Source organism: Dinoponera quadriceps, unplaced genomic scaffold, assembly GCF_001313825.1.
Source record: "Dinoponera quadriceps isolate SergipeBrazil2010 unplaced genomic scaffold, ASM131382v1 scaffold115, whole genome shotgun sequence".
Taxonomy (NCBI): domain Eukaryota; kingdom Metazoa; phylum Arthropoda; class Insecta; order Hymenoptera; family Formicidae; genus Dinoponera; species Dinoponera quadriceps.
The window spans coordinates 2017993-2036682 of NW_014554511.1; the positions used below are offsets into that span (position 1 = coordinate 2017993).

General features: G+C 41.3%; 2 protein-coding genes across 2 annotated transcripts in view; both read right to left on the reverse strand.

Moving 5' to 3' along the window:
- The window catches only part of LOC106751714, a 380102-nt gene that overhangs the window by 347159 nt on the left and 14253 nt on the right, over nt 1–18690 (reverse strand). The window lies entirely within an intron of this gene.
- Nucleotides 9544–10179, reverse strand: LOC106751643 (histone-lysine N-methyltransferase SETMAR-like). The gene has a single exon (XM_014632608.1). The coding sequence runs from the start codon at nt 10177–10179 to the stop codon at nt 9544–9546; it is 636 nt and encodes a 211-aa protein (XP_014488094.1).

Sequence of the window (18690 nt, forward strand, 5' to 3'; positions counted from 1 at the left end):
GATTGCACGTATTACGATGCATACTTTGCATACGTACACCCGATATCGATCACGACGCAACAGCAATAATGCATTGTTGTGCCGCCGCCTTTTCCACCGCTCGGCACTACAATAGACGGCCGCTTCGTTTTTGACGCCTATATTGCCAATTCCGCGGATGAATCCATTCAATAAACGCGGAGCGAGAAAACGCGTTCGGTATACCCGCACTCCGAAATAGTTGTCCGCATTCGTGGCGATAAAAAAAAACGCCAAGATGGAAGCGACGTCGAGTTAATCGCGCCGCTTATCGCACGAGGTGAAACCGCGAATTCGCGGATGCAAAGTGAAGACACATGTCTGTGCTTCTGCGCTGGTGTGTTCATTCCCGAAATGGAAATCGACGAGTCGTGAAAGAGAGAGAGAGAGAGAGAGAGAGAGAGAGAGAGAGAAACTTGTATCAACGCAATCGCGTTGCAAGGAGGCACAACGACAAACTGAACAAACTGAACACGCCGTTGAGGCAACAAAACAAATCAATACGCAGCGCTGAGATATGCAAATGTCGGTATGAATATTCAGAGCCTCGAACTCCCTCTCTCTCTCTCTCTCTCGACGTCTTCACTTTCGTTTCTTTTGCGTCATAAAGGTTGCCATTTTCCAATTCCAGGTCGATCATCGCCCGGCCAATTACACGCGTCCCTCATTACGCCAGCGATTTAATCGGCGGCAATTTCGAAAAGACGACACTTAACCGCCATTTAATCTCGAATATTCACGGTTGCAAACGCAATCGAATTCGAAAATATTGGGTTTTGTTATCGTCAGTGGCATATCTCGCGCGGAAAGTATTAAAGTAAAATTAACGGAAAATTATTCGTCTCGTCGGGCGCGAATTTTCATCGTTATTATCCCATTGGCCCTCGCGTGCTTTCCATTACGGCCGTGAAACTGGCCTGTGCCGACGGTCTCACAAATCCCCGAATTCAAGTTCATCGCGCACAGCGGACAAGAAATTCTCGTCTCGATGGTTTAAGAGCGACACAGCAAGGGAAGAAGTTTCAAGTAGCCGGAAACCGCCCGGTCCTAGGATAGAAGCAACAATTACTGCGGATTCAGAGGGCGAAAACCGCATTTACGTTAATTTGAACCTCGCGCGCCTCGCGTGATATATGGCGGATTATCGGAAACCTCTAACCTTCCTCCATGATTTACGCCACTCTAAGAAGTTTCTATAGAAGGAGAGAGAGAGAGAGAGAGAGAGAGAGAGAGAGTGTGTGTGTGTGTGTGTGCTTCGTCGAGACACGCTCGCACATAATCGATGTAAATGAATAAAACTGGAACCGCGCAAAATTGCATTAAATGCAGCTGTTAATTATCTTAATGCGCACGTTAGATAGCACATATAAATACCGTCGCCGCCAGAACTTTGTAATACGTCCGATCATAATTACTGCCGATATAATATAATAAATATACCGATAAAACCGATACATGTTACACAATTGTTATTTTTCTTCCTTACGATATTACCCTTAACTTTAGCTGCACAATGTATGCGCATACGAAAGACCCATTTTCTTCTTCCAAAGAAATCATTTGTTTTCGTACATGGATATATCATATGTATATGATACGAAACGTCCATCAGTCAAAATGATAGTTGTGCATTAGCTAAAGTGAACGACTCAAGAGCCAAAGATCTCAGGTTCGAATCTCAGCAGTGATAGGTAAATTCTTCAAGTACAATTTAAATTAAACTAAGCAGTTAAGATCCCATTTGAATTCACGCTTCTATAGAAAAAAATGTAATATAAATAGGAACTTGGTTTAAAGAATTAGCTGCTAGTTCAAAAATATGTTTTTGTTATTAAAAAACGCTTCTTTGATATTGGAAAATATTTCTTTGATTTTAAAAAATATTTCTCTGATATTATAAAATATTTCTTTGATATTAAGAAATATTTCTTTTTATTATATAATAGATTATTTGAAACAAATTAATATTTCTTTCAAATAAAGAACAAATTGTTTTACATTAAAAAATATTTATTTGTTATTACAATATTCTTTCTTTATTTTAAAACATTTATTAGTAGATTAGAATAAATAATATCTTTAACCGTATTGTAAAAAATCATTTTTTTTAGTTTAAATAAATTCGTTTGAATTTACTATTTTTTTCAGTGTAAAATGTTAAAAAATTTGCGAACTTTTGAGAAGTTTTTTTATATCATTACAAATATAAATTTCCAGGACTACAAGTCGTCGATTATAAAAAACATGTTTTCTTTCTATAGAAGAACTATTACAAATGCTTCGTCAGTTTCTTATATGTTTCGTCAATTTTTTTACGAATCAGTTCTTTCAAGCATAATATTTCTTTAAACAAAAAAATTATTCGAACGTCATGACCAAGAAACAGCAGTACGTATATATGGTTGAATATAATGTATGCTTTGCAATTTTCGATACACACCTATATTTATCATTATTTTTCGTTACTTTACCAAACAGAAGATACATTATTATACCATTATCATTTCATTGAACTCAATTACTATAATTTCCGATCAATGTATTTCGTAAATAAAAAAAATTCTTTAGACTTAACGGAATTGCTCCATCGTTCTCGAAACGGGAGGTGTAAAGTTGGTGGCGCGAACGCACCACAATGTGCAATGCGTGCGACAAAGCAAAGGGCCGCATGCAGCTTAATAAAAAAACTTCCAACGTTTCGAACGTCGGTATCTCGGCGAAAAACCAATGTATGAACGCGAAACAAACGGCATTTTCCTCGGGACTTTATACGGCGCGCTCGTCGTGCGCGCTTTTTGTCGTGAATGTTCGTACGTCCGCAATCGACATATCATTGTTGGATATGTCAGCGTATATTTAGATTACGAAAATAGAGAATGTCGCAAGCTTTTATCACGTTTTAAGTAAACGTATAAAATTTCGCGCGTAACTTCGTTGGGAAAATTTCGCGCAAAATTTTGTAATGCGACACGTTTCCCAAATGGTACATGGTGTGATTTTAAGACTTGAATCAATATTACAGGCGATCAACGTCACGCAATACGAGAGAATTTCGCTCTTGATTAATGTATGATTGCGAAAATTGGGCCAAAGGTAGATATACACTGAGCGAACGAACAACGGACGAATAGCAAACGCGAATTTTCGCTGTTACAGTTTGGAAAATATGTACGCTTTAACGAATACGAACAAAACATTCATGTAACGTTCAGCGTTCAGCTAACGAGCGAACGAACAACGGCGAATATAATTTTTTGCTGTTACGGTTCTCGAAAAATAAGTATATCCACACTAAAGAAAGGATTTGGTAATGTATAACAAAATATGGTAATTATTACGAAATAATTCGGTGAAATATTGCGGCGAAATATTGCAAACGTTCGGCAACAGTTGCGAAATAATTCGATTAGATGAAATAAATATACAGTTTTAAGAATCAAAATTTAGTTGCTCGAACTATGCATTTAGATTATTAAACTAAACTTTGGTAATTATCGATTGCCATAAACGAATTAGTTTTTTCCGTATAGTAACCGAATAATTTGACGCATTTAGAAAAGGAAATTTCCGTTCCCTGAACCGAAAGCATTGGTTGATGCTTAAATAGTCCTTTAGCTAGTGAAAAAAAGCTACATGTTATTGTAACCGAAACTCAATTATCTGAATATTTTCGGTTGCCATAATCGAGTTAGTTTTTTTCCGCGTGGTTTCACGCGTTTGAAAGGGAAAATTTCGGTTCCCCGAACCGAAAACATTTGCTGACGTAAACAGCTTTTCATCAAACGAAAAAAGACTACATGTTACTGTAACCGAAACTCAATTAACTGAATATTTTCGGCTGCCATAATCGAGTTAGTATTTCCCCGTGTGAAATCCAATGCTGAGCCGATACTGGTTGCCAGTACCGGGCCGATATCGAGAATCCGACATCTAGTGATGACTGGACACGCAAGATCGATCGTAAAACCTTGTACGGGATAATACGGGCGTCAATTAGCGTCGATCTTTGCATGTGGCTCGCCGTGGAACGCATGTAATAACACGGAGGGAAAGGAGGAAACGACCCCCGCCTCATCTCGCGCTCGAGAAGGAGTTTCCTTCGTGTCGAGCAGAGCCGGGGATTGTAAAGTTCCCGAGGAATTGCCATTGCACGTGCCGACCTTCGGGGGGCCCGAGACACACATTGCGCCGGCGAAGGCTCAAATTGAACCGGAATCGACGTGGGGGGATGTAGGATGAGTTCCTTCGCTCCGCCTTCGCGGGGCGAGAAGTGCGCTAATCTGACTTACCTACCGGAAATTACCCGAGAAAAAACGAGTGGAAATATCACGACCACTTCGTGCATATGCATATCCCGGCCGTCTTTATAGTCCTCTGCGAACAGACACTCCTTTTACAACGCGTAACGATCTCTCTCGAAAACTCGTGGCTGACGCAAATCCGCTCTACACAAGTGGCGCGCGCGTTACCGTCGTTAAGCTGTAAAGACGAAAGAAGGATGTCGGGTTATCGTGTAAGTTCCCGTACCATTTTAGGGCCTCGAGCACGTCGGTGGTTTCGCGAGGACGATGCCGGCGTTCACTTAACGTTCCCGTTTTTATTCCACGGCCGTTTTTAAGACGATCTAAATCTAAGTAGATTTACATTCGTTTCTCTCCTTCCGTCATTCTAGTTATCATATTGTTGTAAACTGAGAATATCCTTCCCCTTTCTCCTTATTCTTCGTCAATTAATATAAAAATGTATTATCTCTCGTGTATATAAAGCCAAAGGTGCGGGTAATAATGCGAACGAATTTGCACGTATGAATCGTTTTATCTCAGTTATGTTATTGTGATAAATTGTCGGTTTGTTGTAATTGTTTCAAATCAACATTCGACGTTTATTCGTCGCGTACGATTTTCAATTCGCTACCATGAGACATTCTAATTACCGTATCTGCTATTCCTGCGTTTAAACAACGTAGGTAACATGTTTAAATCAAAAGTTCAGGAACATAATGGCGTAAGAGCATGCAACGTTTCCATAGACGGTGTCATAAAACATCGGATTAAAAGTTAACAAATGAATTAGGAAGTTGCTCTAAGAATAGGACTAATCGAGTCATCGTTTGCGTCAGACAAGGCTCTCTGCAATAATATACGTTCTTCGAAGTAATCGTCACGAGAGTTCTACGTGTGGTTACACGGAAGAAATTTCAATTCTATTCATGCAAGCGTCGGGATAATTATATACGGTATATTTGCGCCGAAATGGCAGTCGCGCGAGAGACCGTTGAATAATAGCCGAGCGCTTGAATTCTATTTTACTTCGATGATTAATGCGCCCGACGTATAAAATATATATTCAGGCAATAAGTCTTCGACACGATTTTACTTCAGAGAATTAATGCGAGACAAAAACACAATAATCGACAAACTAGAAGTTCCCGTTATATACGAATATCCCGAGTCGAGATTTCGGCTCTATGTTAAACTTTTAATATTAAAACGAGATCTGTAGAATTAAATTTTGAGGAAAGGGATTAATAAGCGTCGGTTCGTCGAAGGTGTTGTCGTTGGTTTTTATTTGGACAGTCCGTGTAGGTTATCGAAGCAAGCATATTTTTAAGAGCGTTAAAATAGCATAAAAATTTCGACTCGAGACGAAATTTTCGTTTCATTTTAAGTCGAATTTAATTTCACACTGAGTCTTCGAAGGTCTCTTATTGTGGTTCCTTTGACGCCACAAATGAGAAAGTTATTGTTCTTTTCTCCGCTCGAAGACTTAGCGTAGAATTTAAAATTGCGACGCGGGAATGCATTGTTATTTCTAGCGGTGTCCTCGCCAATCCAATACAGCCGCGTCGCGAAATCATTTGTCCGTATTTGCTGTCGTAAAAGAATCTTCAGGAGAGACACGCCGATGCGCGCGAAGCCAATAAGAGGCGAATGCTTTTCGATACATTCGCACGTTCGCTCGGGCCAATTTTCCTATTACGAAAATGCCCGACGATGAAATCACTTACGGCCACGCCTTTTCCTCCTTACGCGAAACCAACATCGTGGTATGCGCGATATTGTTCAACTAACAAGACCCACCACAGCCGACATAGAACAACGAACGGATCGACGACAATGCGTTTACACGGGGTATCTCAGAGCCGAAATTTCGAGTTGTCAATGATTGAAAATGGTCGTGTATAGAGGCTTCTTCAATTAACAATTCAACGATTTGCGTGTTATTTGCAAAACGGTGAGAGACTTTTCTATTTCGAATAGTCTGATCTACAAGTATACAACTATTGTATTTAACAGCAAGTTCCAATGGTCCAAGTTCAATATATCGATGCCTGTCGTTAGGTACAACAATTGTCATATATTTGCAGACCGGGTCTCTCTGAACAAAAAATCTCTTCGCCACTTTACATGTTATTTGCGTGTTATTTGCGAAATGGTGTACGTTTTCGAGCGGAGAAAAGAGCAACAATTTCCTCATTTGTGGCATCAAAGGAACCACAATAAAAGGAACCACAATAAAAGATTATCAAAGACTCAGTGTGAAATTAAATTCGACTTAAAATACAACGAAAATTTCGACTCGGGTCTCGAAATTTTATGCTATTTTAACGCTCTTAAAAATATGCCTGCTTCGATACTGATGCTTGTCAATCCCTTTCTTCAAATTTTAATTCTATAGATTTTGCACGTTATTTGCAAAATAGTGTAGGACTTTTTTCTTCAACTCAACGAGTTCTACATCCCGACGAAGCGGGGGTATTCGGCTCTGAGAGACACCCTGTACATCGGCATATGCAAATTCGCACGGTCATTCGCAGCGTCTTACATTAAAGCCTGGGGGACAAGAGCCGCCCGTGACTATTGTGCGAGTGTGTGTCCTCGACAAGAGCAAGCAATTCCGACACGCGTGCGTATTAACATTAACCGATAGACCAACTCAGATCGCCACTGTCGATTCATACGTGTCCCCACTCCGCGAATAGTTTGGAACCCCCGGGGAAATCCGTCCATATTGGCATTCGGGAGCAAACGTTAGCTCCATTGTGCGAACGCCTGGTAGGCCTGCGCTATTAAAGACACTCTGTTCACTGAAATCGCGATATCAAAGCCTCACAAGATGCTAAATCGCAATAATAAGAAGCGATAATCGCGATTTTATCTTTCGGTGTTGAATCTAAGACAGGTTGGTCCGTAAACATATTTTCTTAGGGTCAAATTTTCAGAACTTATCGATACATACATTACACGCATGTACAATTAGAGGAAGATCGGCCGTACCGGAGCTGAGATAATTGATGTCAAAATTAGCATTATTTGCAGGTGCGGAAAACATTTCCAATATTGCATTTTTAATTTTAACGGCCAAACTATTGTTACGGTTTTAATGAAAAACAAACAGACAAACGAGCGAGCACCTGATTTTTTAAGGTGGCTTCTCTCTTGTACACTAGATGGCATGTCGACTTTTGGATTATCTTTTCTAATAAACGGTATTACTTTCTTGATAGTAGGCTATAGATTTTTGGAGCACCTAATTTATACATATTTGTTTTCTTATAATCATTTTCACGATTCGTTCTTTTATTTGGAGGACTAAGTTAAGCCTTCCACAACCTTAATACCATATTTTTTGCTGCACCGCTCGAACACCTAATTTCGGGCTTCGATGTTTAAATAGCGTCTAACAACAAGCAATACAAAAATGCGTTTCCGTTTTACACTTTCTGTCGTGGATTTTTTTTCACGACTGTGCTAACTTTAATCTTAAACTAGTGAATAGCGCTAAATTTTTTTATCAGTACGAACTGGATTTGTGATGGTCGAAGTTCTGATTTAATATGGGTGATTTTTAAATATTATACAAGTCTGATTGATATTTTCTTACTATGACGTCAAAGCTGTATATCACACACATCACATTTATAAACATTTAACGGCGATTTGTCGAATTTTGTGTGTTATGTATTTTAAATTTATTTAAGTATTATTTACCTTTTAACTTATTAAATTTATTTAAGTATTATTTACCTTTCGAGCAGTATTGTCACGGCTCAGCTATTCCTCGACTGATCGTATGATGCATCGTACGTCGTAAAGATAAATGAATATTTCCGACGCCGCTTTTCAGCACCCAACTAGATTTTAAGCGGATATTTTCTTTGAATATCGGATGAGGAAATTACGGGGGCAACGTGAACACGGTTCAAAAAGTTTCCGGCCTGCGAACGATCAGGCACGCTTCGTATATACCAATCGATTGTAAGCGGGCGAGTAACCGTCAGCGATTCGTTATACAAATGACTTCTGCTGAAGCTCGCGTACGCCGAATGAAAGATTATCCGCATCGACGATGCTGATATAGTTATCCGGCCGCTGTAATAGAGTTGGACGATTTAATATCGATCAGAGATAGACAATATCAATATCACAGTATCGATACTGTGATATAGAGTGAAATAGGGTTTTCCTCCGCAAATTGCTGGAGAAATCCCTATTTTTCTGAGTGAAATCCTAATTTCCCTACGTATCGATACTGATCGCCCAACTCTAATATCGATACATAGTAAGGAAGTAAGGATTTCTCCCAGAAAATTTGGGTTTCCCCCCGCACTTGGAGGAAGAAAACCTTGTTTTTCTCGGAGAGAACCCTATTTCCCAATGTATCGATATTGTATCGATGCTATATCGTCCAATTCTACTGTATAAACACGGAACACCGGTGAGTTATCGATACACTTATCCCGCGAACATGACCCTACTCAAGAGAATTCCGGCTTCCGGTGGAATAAATTGCGCGTGGCGTTGTCTTCGACGATAAAATAATGTGCCCCCCCCCCTCCCCCTCCTCATCAGCCTTATTAGGACAGAAAGCGAGGAGAAGGGTGGCGACGCCCTTAAATGAGTTTATCAAATTCGATTACGCCGTAAAGCTGTTATCGCGTCTCCAAGTCAAGACGAGTCACAATTCACCGATGCGAATGCGACTCGAGTTCACACGGAGGGCTTCCCGATCGGAGAAGAGAACCTCCGACCGCGAGTTTACGTGCTAACAACAAAGAGGATCTCGGCTTACCATTACGCGACGGCGACGTACAGGGTGATTCACAAATGCATGTCACCAGTTTCAAGGGATACCGGGTTGATTGATAAGTCCTTAGAATGAAAATGAAAAAAAAAAAAAACATTTTGTCAGCAAAACTCAACTTTATTCCTCAACATAATCTCCTTTCAGCACAATATACCGAGTCCAACGAGTTTCTAGTTTCTTTAAGCCTTCCAAATAAGAAGTTTCTAAACCGCCAAAATATGCGTCTGTTTCCCATTCAACCTCTTCATTTGAAGCAAATCTCTTTCCCTGGAGCTATTTTTTGAGATTTGGAAACAGGTAGAAGTCACACGGGGCTAAATCTGGAGAATACGGAGGATGTAGGAGCAATTCATACCTCGATTCGTTCAATTTTGCCATTTGCTTTTACCGATTTGTGAGCTAGTGTATTGTCTTAATGAAAAAGAATGTTTTTCTTCGCTAAATGAGTCCCTTTTTCTCGATTTCATCATTCAATCGGTCGAACAATGATGCATAATATTCTCCTGTGATAGTTCTTCTTTTTTCAAGATAATCGATAAGGATTATTCCATGTGCATCCCAAAACACAGTAATCAGAAACTTTCCAGCCGATCGTTGCGTCTTTGGTCGTTTCGGAGCATTTCCACTTTTTGGAACCCATTGTGCCGACTGTTGTTTGGATTCAGATGTATAATGGTAGATCCATGTTTCATCAACGGTTATGTATCGACGCAAAAATTTCTTTGATTTGCGCCTAAACATGTCCAAACAATACTGAGAAGTGCGGACTCGTTCACATTTTTTATCAATTGTTAGCAATCGCAGCACCCATCTTGCAGTTAGCTTTCTCATACCCAAATGTTTGTGTAGGATATTGAACATACATTCAGATGAGATGTCCACAGCGGCAGCTAGTTCACGCAATTTCACTTTGGGGTCATCCAACACGATATTATGGATTTTTTCACTCATTTCTGGTGTAGTCTCCTCATTTGTACGACCACTGCGTCGTGCATTCGATGTGCTGGTATGACCAAGTTTAAACTCAGCAATCCAGTTATATACGGTTGCATTCGACGCAACAGATACCCCCATAATTTTTTGGAAGTCCTCAATCATTTATTGCGGTTGCAACCCTTTCAAATAGAAATACTTAATCACTGCTTAATCGCTGCACGAATTTCATTTCTTTCCACTTTTACAAAATATCAGAGGTTATGTGTTTTCGGTGGCCGTCACGAATATACTGATTGTCACAGCTGTCTGCAACTGTGTAGTGAGATGTTTGAAGGTTGGCACTACTGGAAATTCACTGCGCATTAGAGCTGTCAACACCACTAATGCGTCACTCTAAAGACTTATCAATCAACCTGGGACATTCACATGTCGATTCTTCCTTATCTTAGCGTGTCCATTTGCCCCTTGAAATATGGGCATGCACTTATAAATCACCCTGTATATTACAAACCGACACATCGTTGAATTTACCAGCGTCACACCGTACGGCGGGGAGGAAGGCTAGAAAGGAGAGAGCGGCGATCTTGTGTGATGAAATTGTGTGACAGTCGTCACACAATGGAATGCCGTTCGACGGTCTCGGCGGTTTAAGGGGTTAAACGGCCATTAGTACGCTAATTGAGTAATACCCCATTCAACTAATACCTGTTAATTCCTACTAATATCCCGATCTTGCACAAGCGGAATTCCCCGGCGGTTTATCCCGCCGGTTCGACTTTCGGGCGTGAGCATTCGGGCGAATTTCCGGGCGAATTTCTCGTCGTCGTAGTCGAGACCGTTACCGTGTTGATAGCGGATTCGCTTAAGGCTCTCTCTCTCTCTCTCTCTCTCCCTTTCGCACGGCTCTTCCGTAAATTTGCGACAGCGACTCGCTCGCTCGTTCGCTCGCTCGCACGGCGCGCCCTCGCGATTTTACATCGCTCTCGGGAAACGGCCGGCGCGCTCGCTCTTATGAAGCATGAATATTTTAGTGCAACCGTCTTTAGCGTCGACTACGCTAGCGGTAGCCCGCACGAGCAGTACACGCCGCCGGGAAGATGGTAACCCGACGTTGTCGTCGTCGGCTGGCGAACAGACCCGCGAAGCACAGCCAATTTACTTCTCTCTCGATACCGCAATTAGATCATTATGTACAAACTCCGGTAATTGGACCGTATGTTTGCGTTCATACGCGTTACAGACGATAACGAGTTGATAGCACAGAGAGAGAGAGAGAGAGAGAATGGAGGAGCAAATAGCGAAAAAAGGCAAACCAGTCGGCCGGGAGAGAATAAATATGAACAACTCGGCGGAAAATCCGCGCGCTTTTCCATTCCCGGCCCGCGTATAACAGCGAGAGACGGGAGTTTGTTTATGAAATTTCGCATCGCGCATCAACGTTGAGCTTTTCGAGCGACTTTCCGCCCGGCGTTCGATCGCGATCGGGAAAATTAGACGATGATAATGAACACAGAGGTAAAAATCGTCGGGTATAAACAAAATTTCGGGCGCGCCCGTTGTTTCGCGAAGGCAACAACACGAACGGTGCGGAAAATCGTTCCTCTCATCTCCGGTCCCGGAAATTAGAATGAAATCATTTCATTCGTCTCGCGCGCGAGCGTCGAATAGCGCGCCGGCGATGCCGCAGTGTGATAGCGGTTGTTAATCAACAACGATGCAATGACACACCGGATGATTCGAACGCGGCCTTTATTATTCACGGACCTCAGGCGGACACGCATGCATCCGCGTTGTTAAAATCCGCGTTTATCGGACGGCTGTATTAAATTCGTGAAAAAGGATTTGCCAGGACGGCGCGATGGATTATTATTCCAGCACCGTCGGCGCCAAGAATCCCCGATATTAAACGGCCCGAATTTCGTATATTTTAATATTCGTGCGCGGATTCGAAGCGAAAAGCGCGCCCAACGGCAAAATGTGAAAGAAAAATAGAACAAAAAAAAAGGAGAAAGAGGAAAAACAACCGTGTCGCGTATGTTAATGAATTCCCGATGTCCGACCGCCCCCCCTCCCCTTCCGGGAAGCCGAATCGAATAAATCCGGACATCGTGCATTCCGCGAGTCGTGATAAAAGAAAGCAAACGGACACGCCCGGCCTTACGCGCGAGTTCCTCCACTTCCGCTTCGACGGTCTCCCTGGCGGAGCGGAAAAAATATCGGTGCGACGACGACAATGAAGCGCCGACTCGGAAAGTAATTATTGACTTAATAATTGAAACGTGAATTTCACACGGTCTCTCCTTCCCGTCACATTCCGGGCAGCCGGCACCTGGATGAATGCTGTTATCTTTGACAAAAAGCGAGCGAGTTTAGCAAAAGAGAGAGAGAAAGGGAGAGCGTCGGAGGAGGTAATGACGTGGCAAATTCCTTTTTCATTAACGCATTCCTCCGGTCGCTCACAATTTTTCCCTACACGCGGATCGCCGAGTCTCGCGCGGGAACTTCATGCGCGAATTTCACGCACTCGCCTCGCGGATTCTTCATACTAAGTTGGTAAGAAAGTTATGTCGTTTCTTTGAGGAAATTTCAATTTCTTATATTTAAGCTCATAAGTGAGATTAATTAATGAAATATTGACCACTGTTTTCTATGACCTTCCTCCATCTGTCAACAAGGTCATTTATGCCGGATTTATAAAAGATCCTATCCTTTGAAGCCAGGAAATCTACCCCTGCCCTCTGAATATCCCGAAAATTTCGAAATTTTTTTCCTTTAAAAAAATTTTGCATCGAGAGAAACAAGTGGTACTCAGATGGTGCCAGGTCAGGTAAGTATGGTAGATGTAATAAAACTTCATAACCAAAAGCCTGGAGCTTCTCCTTCGTCCTTAAAGCCACGTGAGGCCTGGCATTGTCATGTTGGAAGACAACATTTTTTCGGTTATACAGTGCTGGACGAAGTTCACGTATTTTTGTATTCAGTCGGATTAGCTGATCACAATATAGGTCTGCTATGACAGTTCGATCTGGTTGCAAGAGTTCCCAGTGGATAGGACCTCGACAATCCCGCATCGCATTATGACCAAGTTGGAACTCATAAAGCATAGAGTGCCTAAAATGAAGTTTTTCTTGATCCATCATATGCCCCTATTTCTCAAAATTTAATGATTAAAATACACCTGTAATATCAAAAATCAAAACGTAGAACTACTAGCTTTCGATTAATACCAAAATTGTCTAAATTGCACAAAGAACAACGAAATAATAAACATTTCAATTGGAGCAACAGAAAAACGACATGACTTTCTTGCCAACCTAATAAATCGAAGCGGCGGCTCGATCGTTCTCGCATTGGTCGCCATATCGCGTGGTGAAAACAGATCAAGCAAGTATCCAACCGATCGAGGGAAAAGGGGGGAAAAGGAAGGAAGAACAGGATACAACGGTAGATGGGAAATTTACAGCCGAAAGAGTGTGCGTCGGCGCGAACCTGCGCGCCCTTTCAACCCTTTGAAGCACGCATTTGCCCTCCCGCTTATTTTTCGTCAAATTTGGCAGCCAGCCGTTTTCGGAGCCGTTAGTCACGAATTTGAGGTCAAGATTGGGAAATGTTTTAAATCTAAAGTGGCGGGTCCAAAATGAATCGAATCACTTAAAATTTGGTATCAGATTTTGTCTATGCTACAGATTATAACATTTTAATCCCTCCAATTCGTTCTCGCAATATCGCATTTCATAATTTGTACTCGGAAGCTTTGAAAGCCATAGACACTGAGTTTTCGCATGTTGGATCCACTATTTTGTATTCATCATTTCGAATTTTGTAATTTTTCAATTTCGATCCCGAATTTCGATTCGTAATCAACGACCCGAAACCTCTTTACATATCACATTTGAGAAAAATTGCTCAATTGCAGCGATTTCAGTCCGCTATATTAACCACAATTTTAGATTTTGAAAATTTTGTAATTCTGACATCAGAATCGTAATCGACCTCAAAATATCTTATATGTTGATTTTAACACTTAAATTTCGGCAAAGTTACTGGAAAATGTATTTTTTCTGAAAAAAAAAAACAGGCATTTTTCTAAATTTGATTATTTATAACACTTTTGTAGTTAACAAAGTGTGTATTTTGGCGATTTTTTTACATTAACTTTTCCCTAAGATACTAGAAAAATAAAAAAAAGAGTCCAAATACAGCAATGAATATTTTATTCAAAATTTCCAATCTTTATTTTTTCAGATTTCTGTCAATAAAATATTCATTGCTGTATTTGGACTCTTTCTTTTATTTTTACACTTCCCACCATGCTTCCAAGGGTTAACTCATTAATACGGTTTTACGGTCATAAGTAAGCCCAATCTAAAGTGGAGTCTACAATGAGAATGTGAGCTTTAAGCCGTACGAAATGGACCGATTACAATTGATTATTCTTCTTTAATTCGACTAATGTTGGTCAATTTCTTACGGTTTAAAACTGAAATTTTCATTGCAGGCCCCGCTTTACACACCACCGCGTTTAAGTTAAATCGCACAGTTTGCATATCGCCTTGAATTTCAAGCGGATACGACGATTACCGGCGTCGCACCGCCCGTACAATTCCACACGTCATATGTTTATCGCGTAACATGTCGACGTCATAATTCTCACCGCAGTCGACTCGCGCGGATCGCAATTCGCGAGGAACCCGATTTAATGCCTCCTCAGACGAAAGGTGTGGTGTCTGAAATATCCCGCGAAATCGAAGATTGTCTTCGCACGATGAAAGCGGGACGGAGAATTTGCCGCTGTACGTCCGCTGAACCGGAGAGAACGGAAGACGCGCAGCGTGTGTGAGCGCGAAGGTACTATCAGCGACCTCGATTTTAATGGTACCTTTGCGAATATATGTCGTGTCTGCGTGCGAGTGTGTAGGTAGATTATAAAGCCCGCCTTATACCGTCAGCATTTTGCTGGATATTAAAGATCAAGGCAAACATGACTCACGTACGCGAACTGATAACAACGCGAACGAAGAAACGATCCTTTCAGTACGGTTCTCGATGATGCACGTGGCTAGAATCCTCACCGAATTCGTATTGACAATTTATCTATTTGCCGAAAGGAATGAGAAAGCTCGTCGCCGGTCTCTGCAAGGTCCCGAACGAAAATTCGACCTACACGGAAAAAACGTTCAGTTCGTGTAACTGAATTTCGCTGATGACGACCGAAATTTTCGGCTTTTCGGGGACCAGATGAGAACTCGGTTGTAAAAACAGAAAGATTCCTGGAGAATGCTTCCGTTGCTCGGACAATTTTACTCGGTTATCATAACAGAGGTAATATTGTTACTCGACAAAAATATTATTTTTTTCCTGCTGGGACTTGAACCTGAAACTGCTTGGTTCCAAGACTATCGCCTCACACTGCAGGATTACTAACATTGTTGATATGTCGTATCCAGCGACAGCACATGTCGCATTAACGCATTTGGAAGAGAAAATTTCGGTTCCCCGAACACATTTGCACGTAAACAGCCTTTCAACTAGTGAAAAAAGGCTACATGTAACCGAAATTCAATTAACTGAGTATTTTCGATTGCCATAATCGAGTTAGCTTTTTCCATATAATAACCGAATCGTTTGACACATTGGAAAGGGAAATTTCCGTTCCCCGAACCGAAAGCATTGGTTGATGTAAACAGTTCTTCAGCTACTGAAAAAAGGCTACATGTTACTGTAACCGAAACTCAATTATCTGAATATTTTCGGTTGCCATAATCGAGTTAGTTTTTTCCGCGTGGTTTCACGCATTTGGAAGGGAAAATTTCGGTTCCCCGAACCGAAAACATTTGCTGACGTAAATAGCCTTTCAGCTAGTGAAAAAAGGCTACATGTTGTAATCGAAACTCAATTAACTGAGTATTTTCGATCGCCATAACCGAGGTAGTTTTTTTTCCGTGTGAATAACACACTTAGCTCTGTCGCGTCATCTGTCCGACCGTGTCTTAGCGAACACCTTCGCGCAATTTCATCTTTATTTCGGATGTTCCGTGCGCTACGAATTTGCAGAACGTCAGTCAATGGAAATAATCTCATGAATGTCAAACTTTCCAATGGTAGATCGAGGAGTACGAAATGGAAGTAAGTATCGACAGAATTATTCGACCAATTTTGTCATACGAGTTCGATACAGCCTCTCGATTCGTTCTTGATGCGTTGAACGTGCCTCTTGTTCTACTTCATCCTGTGGAAACATTCTCGGTCATTTTCATTGACCCTTGCTAAAATTAGTGGCGCTCTTAGTAATATAATACTTCTAGACGTTCGACCAGCTGGCCCCTCTACTTGATGCAAAATGAATAATAGAAAAACATATAATTATGCAATATTTATGTACTCTGCAAAAATAAAACGAAACAATTTTGCGCTCTTACGTACGTAACACATTTTTCCTTTTTTCGTATCCCCCCCCCCCCCCCCCNCGTTTAGGTAACAGCGCCCATGCGATCCCCGATTGATCAAACTTACCTCAAATCGACTTTTCCGCACGCCTCGACATATTGTCGATTCGCTATTTCATTATACACGTCCTCGGAAAATGGTGTCGATTTGTACGACGTTGATTAATGCCTGTATGAAAAATGCAGCTCGCGTCGACTTGAGACTCGATTTAAACTGGAGCTAGACAAACATCGGTCGGGCCGATCTCACTCGAACTTTGGGCTTTAATCTAACTTTCTTACGCCGGGACTTCCCCCCAACGTTTTAATCATTTTCATATTAGAAGCTGTCGAACCAACGGCCAATGTATTTCCGATATTCAGACTTGAACCTCAAGTACAATCCAATCGTGGCAGCCGACGCCAAAGTTTCTTGATTTGTTTACCCGAGGAAGAGGAGGGGAGTAACGAGTGCCGGCAGAATTGAATATTTAATTGATTAAACACATCTGAAATCTTTCTAACAAATAGGAAAGCGCGTTTCTCAACGCGCGCATCAGTTTCTTAAATATATGTCCTTGCAAAATTTAAATCGCGAATCATTCTCAACGAAGAAGGAGAAAGATACATCGCTGTCGCATTTTCATTTCACCGCATTGTCGGATTCACGTCAGGTATACGTCAAAACGCGATCATTCGGTTAACTTGCAAGCGGATAGTTTCGTTAGCGATTACAAAATCCTCGCTAAAACGTACAACCGGAGGAGAGAATCGTAATAAATGCATATTTCAACAGTGCGATCATTCGTACAAATAGTCGATAAAATCGTGAAATCTTTGGTAGGTCATTGGAGGATACCGAAGCAACGCGTCAAACTGAATTTCACTCCGTGAAATATCTTCTCGCACGCGCGTCCGCAAATTTACAGTATCGAAGGAAGAAATATCGAAGATACACGATACATTCGCGCGTCTCACGATTACATTTAATGCGTCTTACGTGCAAGGTGAACCGTAATTAAATCTTGTTGCTCGTTGAATCGAGAACGTGAACGTCTTACGTAATAATAAGACCACCATAGTCAATGCAGAAAAATAATTATGCGTTGGATTACACAAGGACGAGACGTGCTTGGAAACATAACGTCAACCGTCATGTGATCTGGAAAGGGATCCAAGAATTACAACGACGATGCTCTACTTACACACGGTAGTTTCTTCCTTACAGGTTACACGCGAAGTCGTGATTCGCTTAAAAAAAACACACACACACACACACACACAACGTCGATGTTAAGCCCGAAAACAGCTGAGAGCTAAAAATAGGAAAAACTAAAGGGACGTCGACAGAGATATTACCAGGTTAATTGATAAGTCTTTAGAGTGACACATTAGTAGTGTTGCCACTTCCAATGCGCAATAAATTTCCAGTAGCGCCAACCTGCAAATCTCTCGCTACATAGTAGCAGACAGCTATGACAATCAGTATATTTGTGACGGCCACTGAAAGCACCTCTGATATTTTGTAAAAATGGAAAGAACTGAAATTCGTGCAGTGATTAAGTATTTCTATTTGAAAAGCTTGCAACCACAAGAAATGAATGAGGACTCCAAAAAAACTTTGGGGGAGTCTGCTCTGTCGAATGCAACCGTATATAACTGGATTGCTAAGTTTAAACGTGGTCATACCAGCACATCGGATGCACGACGCAGTGATCGTCCAAATGAGGTGACTACATCAGAAATGAGTGAAAAAATCCATGATATCGTTTTCGATGACTCCAAAGTGAAATTGCGTGAACTAGCTGCGGCTGTGGGCATCTCGTCTGAATGTATGTTCAATATCCTACACGAACATTTGGCTATGAGAAAGCTAACTGCAAGATGGGTGCTGCGATTGCTAACAATCGATCAAAAACGTGAACGAGTCCGCACTTCTCAATATTGTTTGGACATGTTTAGGCGCAAATCAAAGAAATTTTTACGTCGATATAACCGTTGATGAAACATGGATCCACCATTATACACCTGAATCGAAACAGCAGTCGGCACAATGGGTTCCAAAGAATGGAAGTGCTCCGAAACGACCAAAGACGCAACAATTGGCTGGAAAAGTTCTGACTACTGTGTTTTGGGATGCACATGGAATAATCCTCATCGATTATCTTGAAAAAGGAAAAACAATCACAGGATCACAATCACAATCACAGGAGAATATTATGCA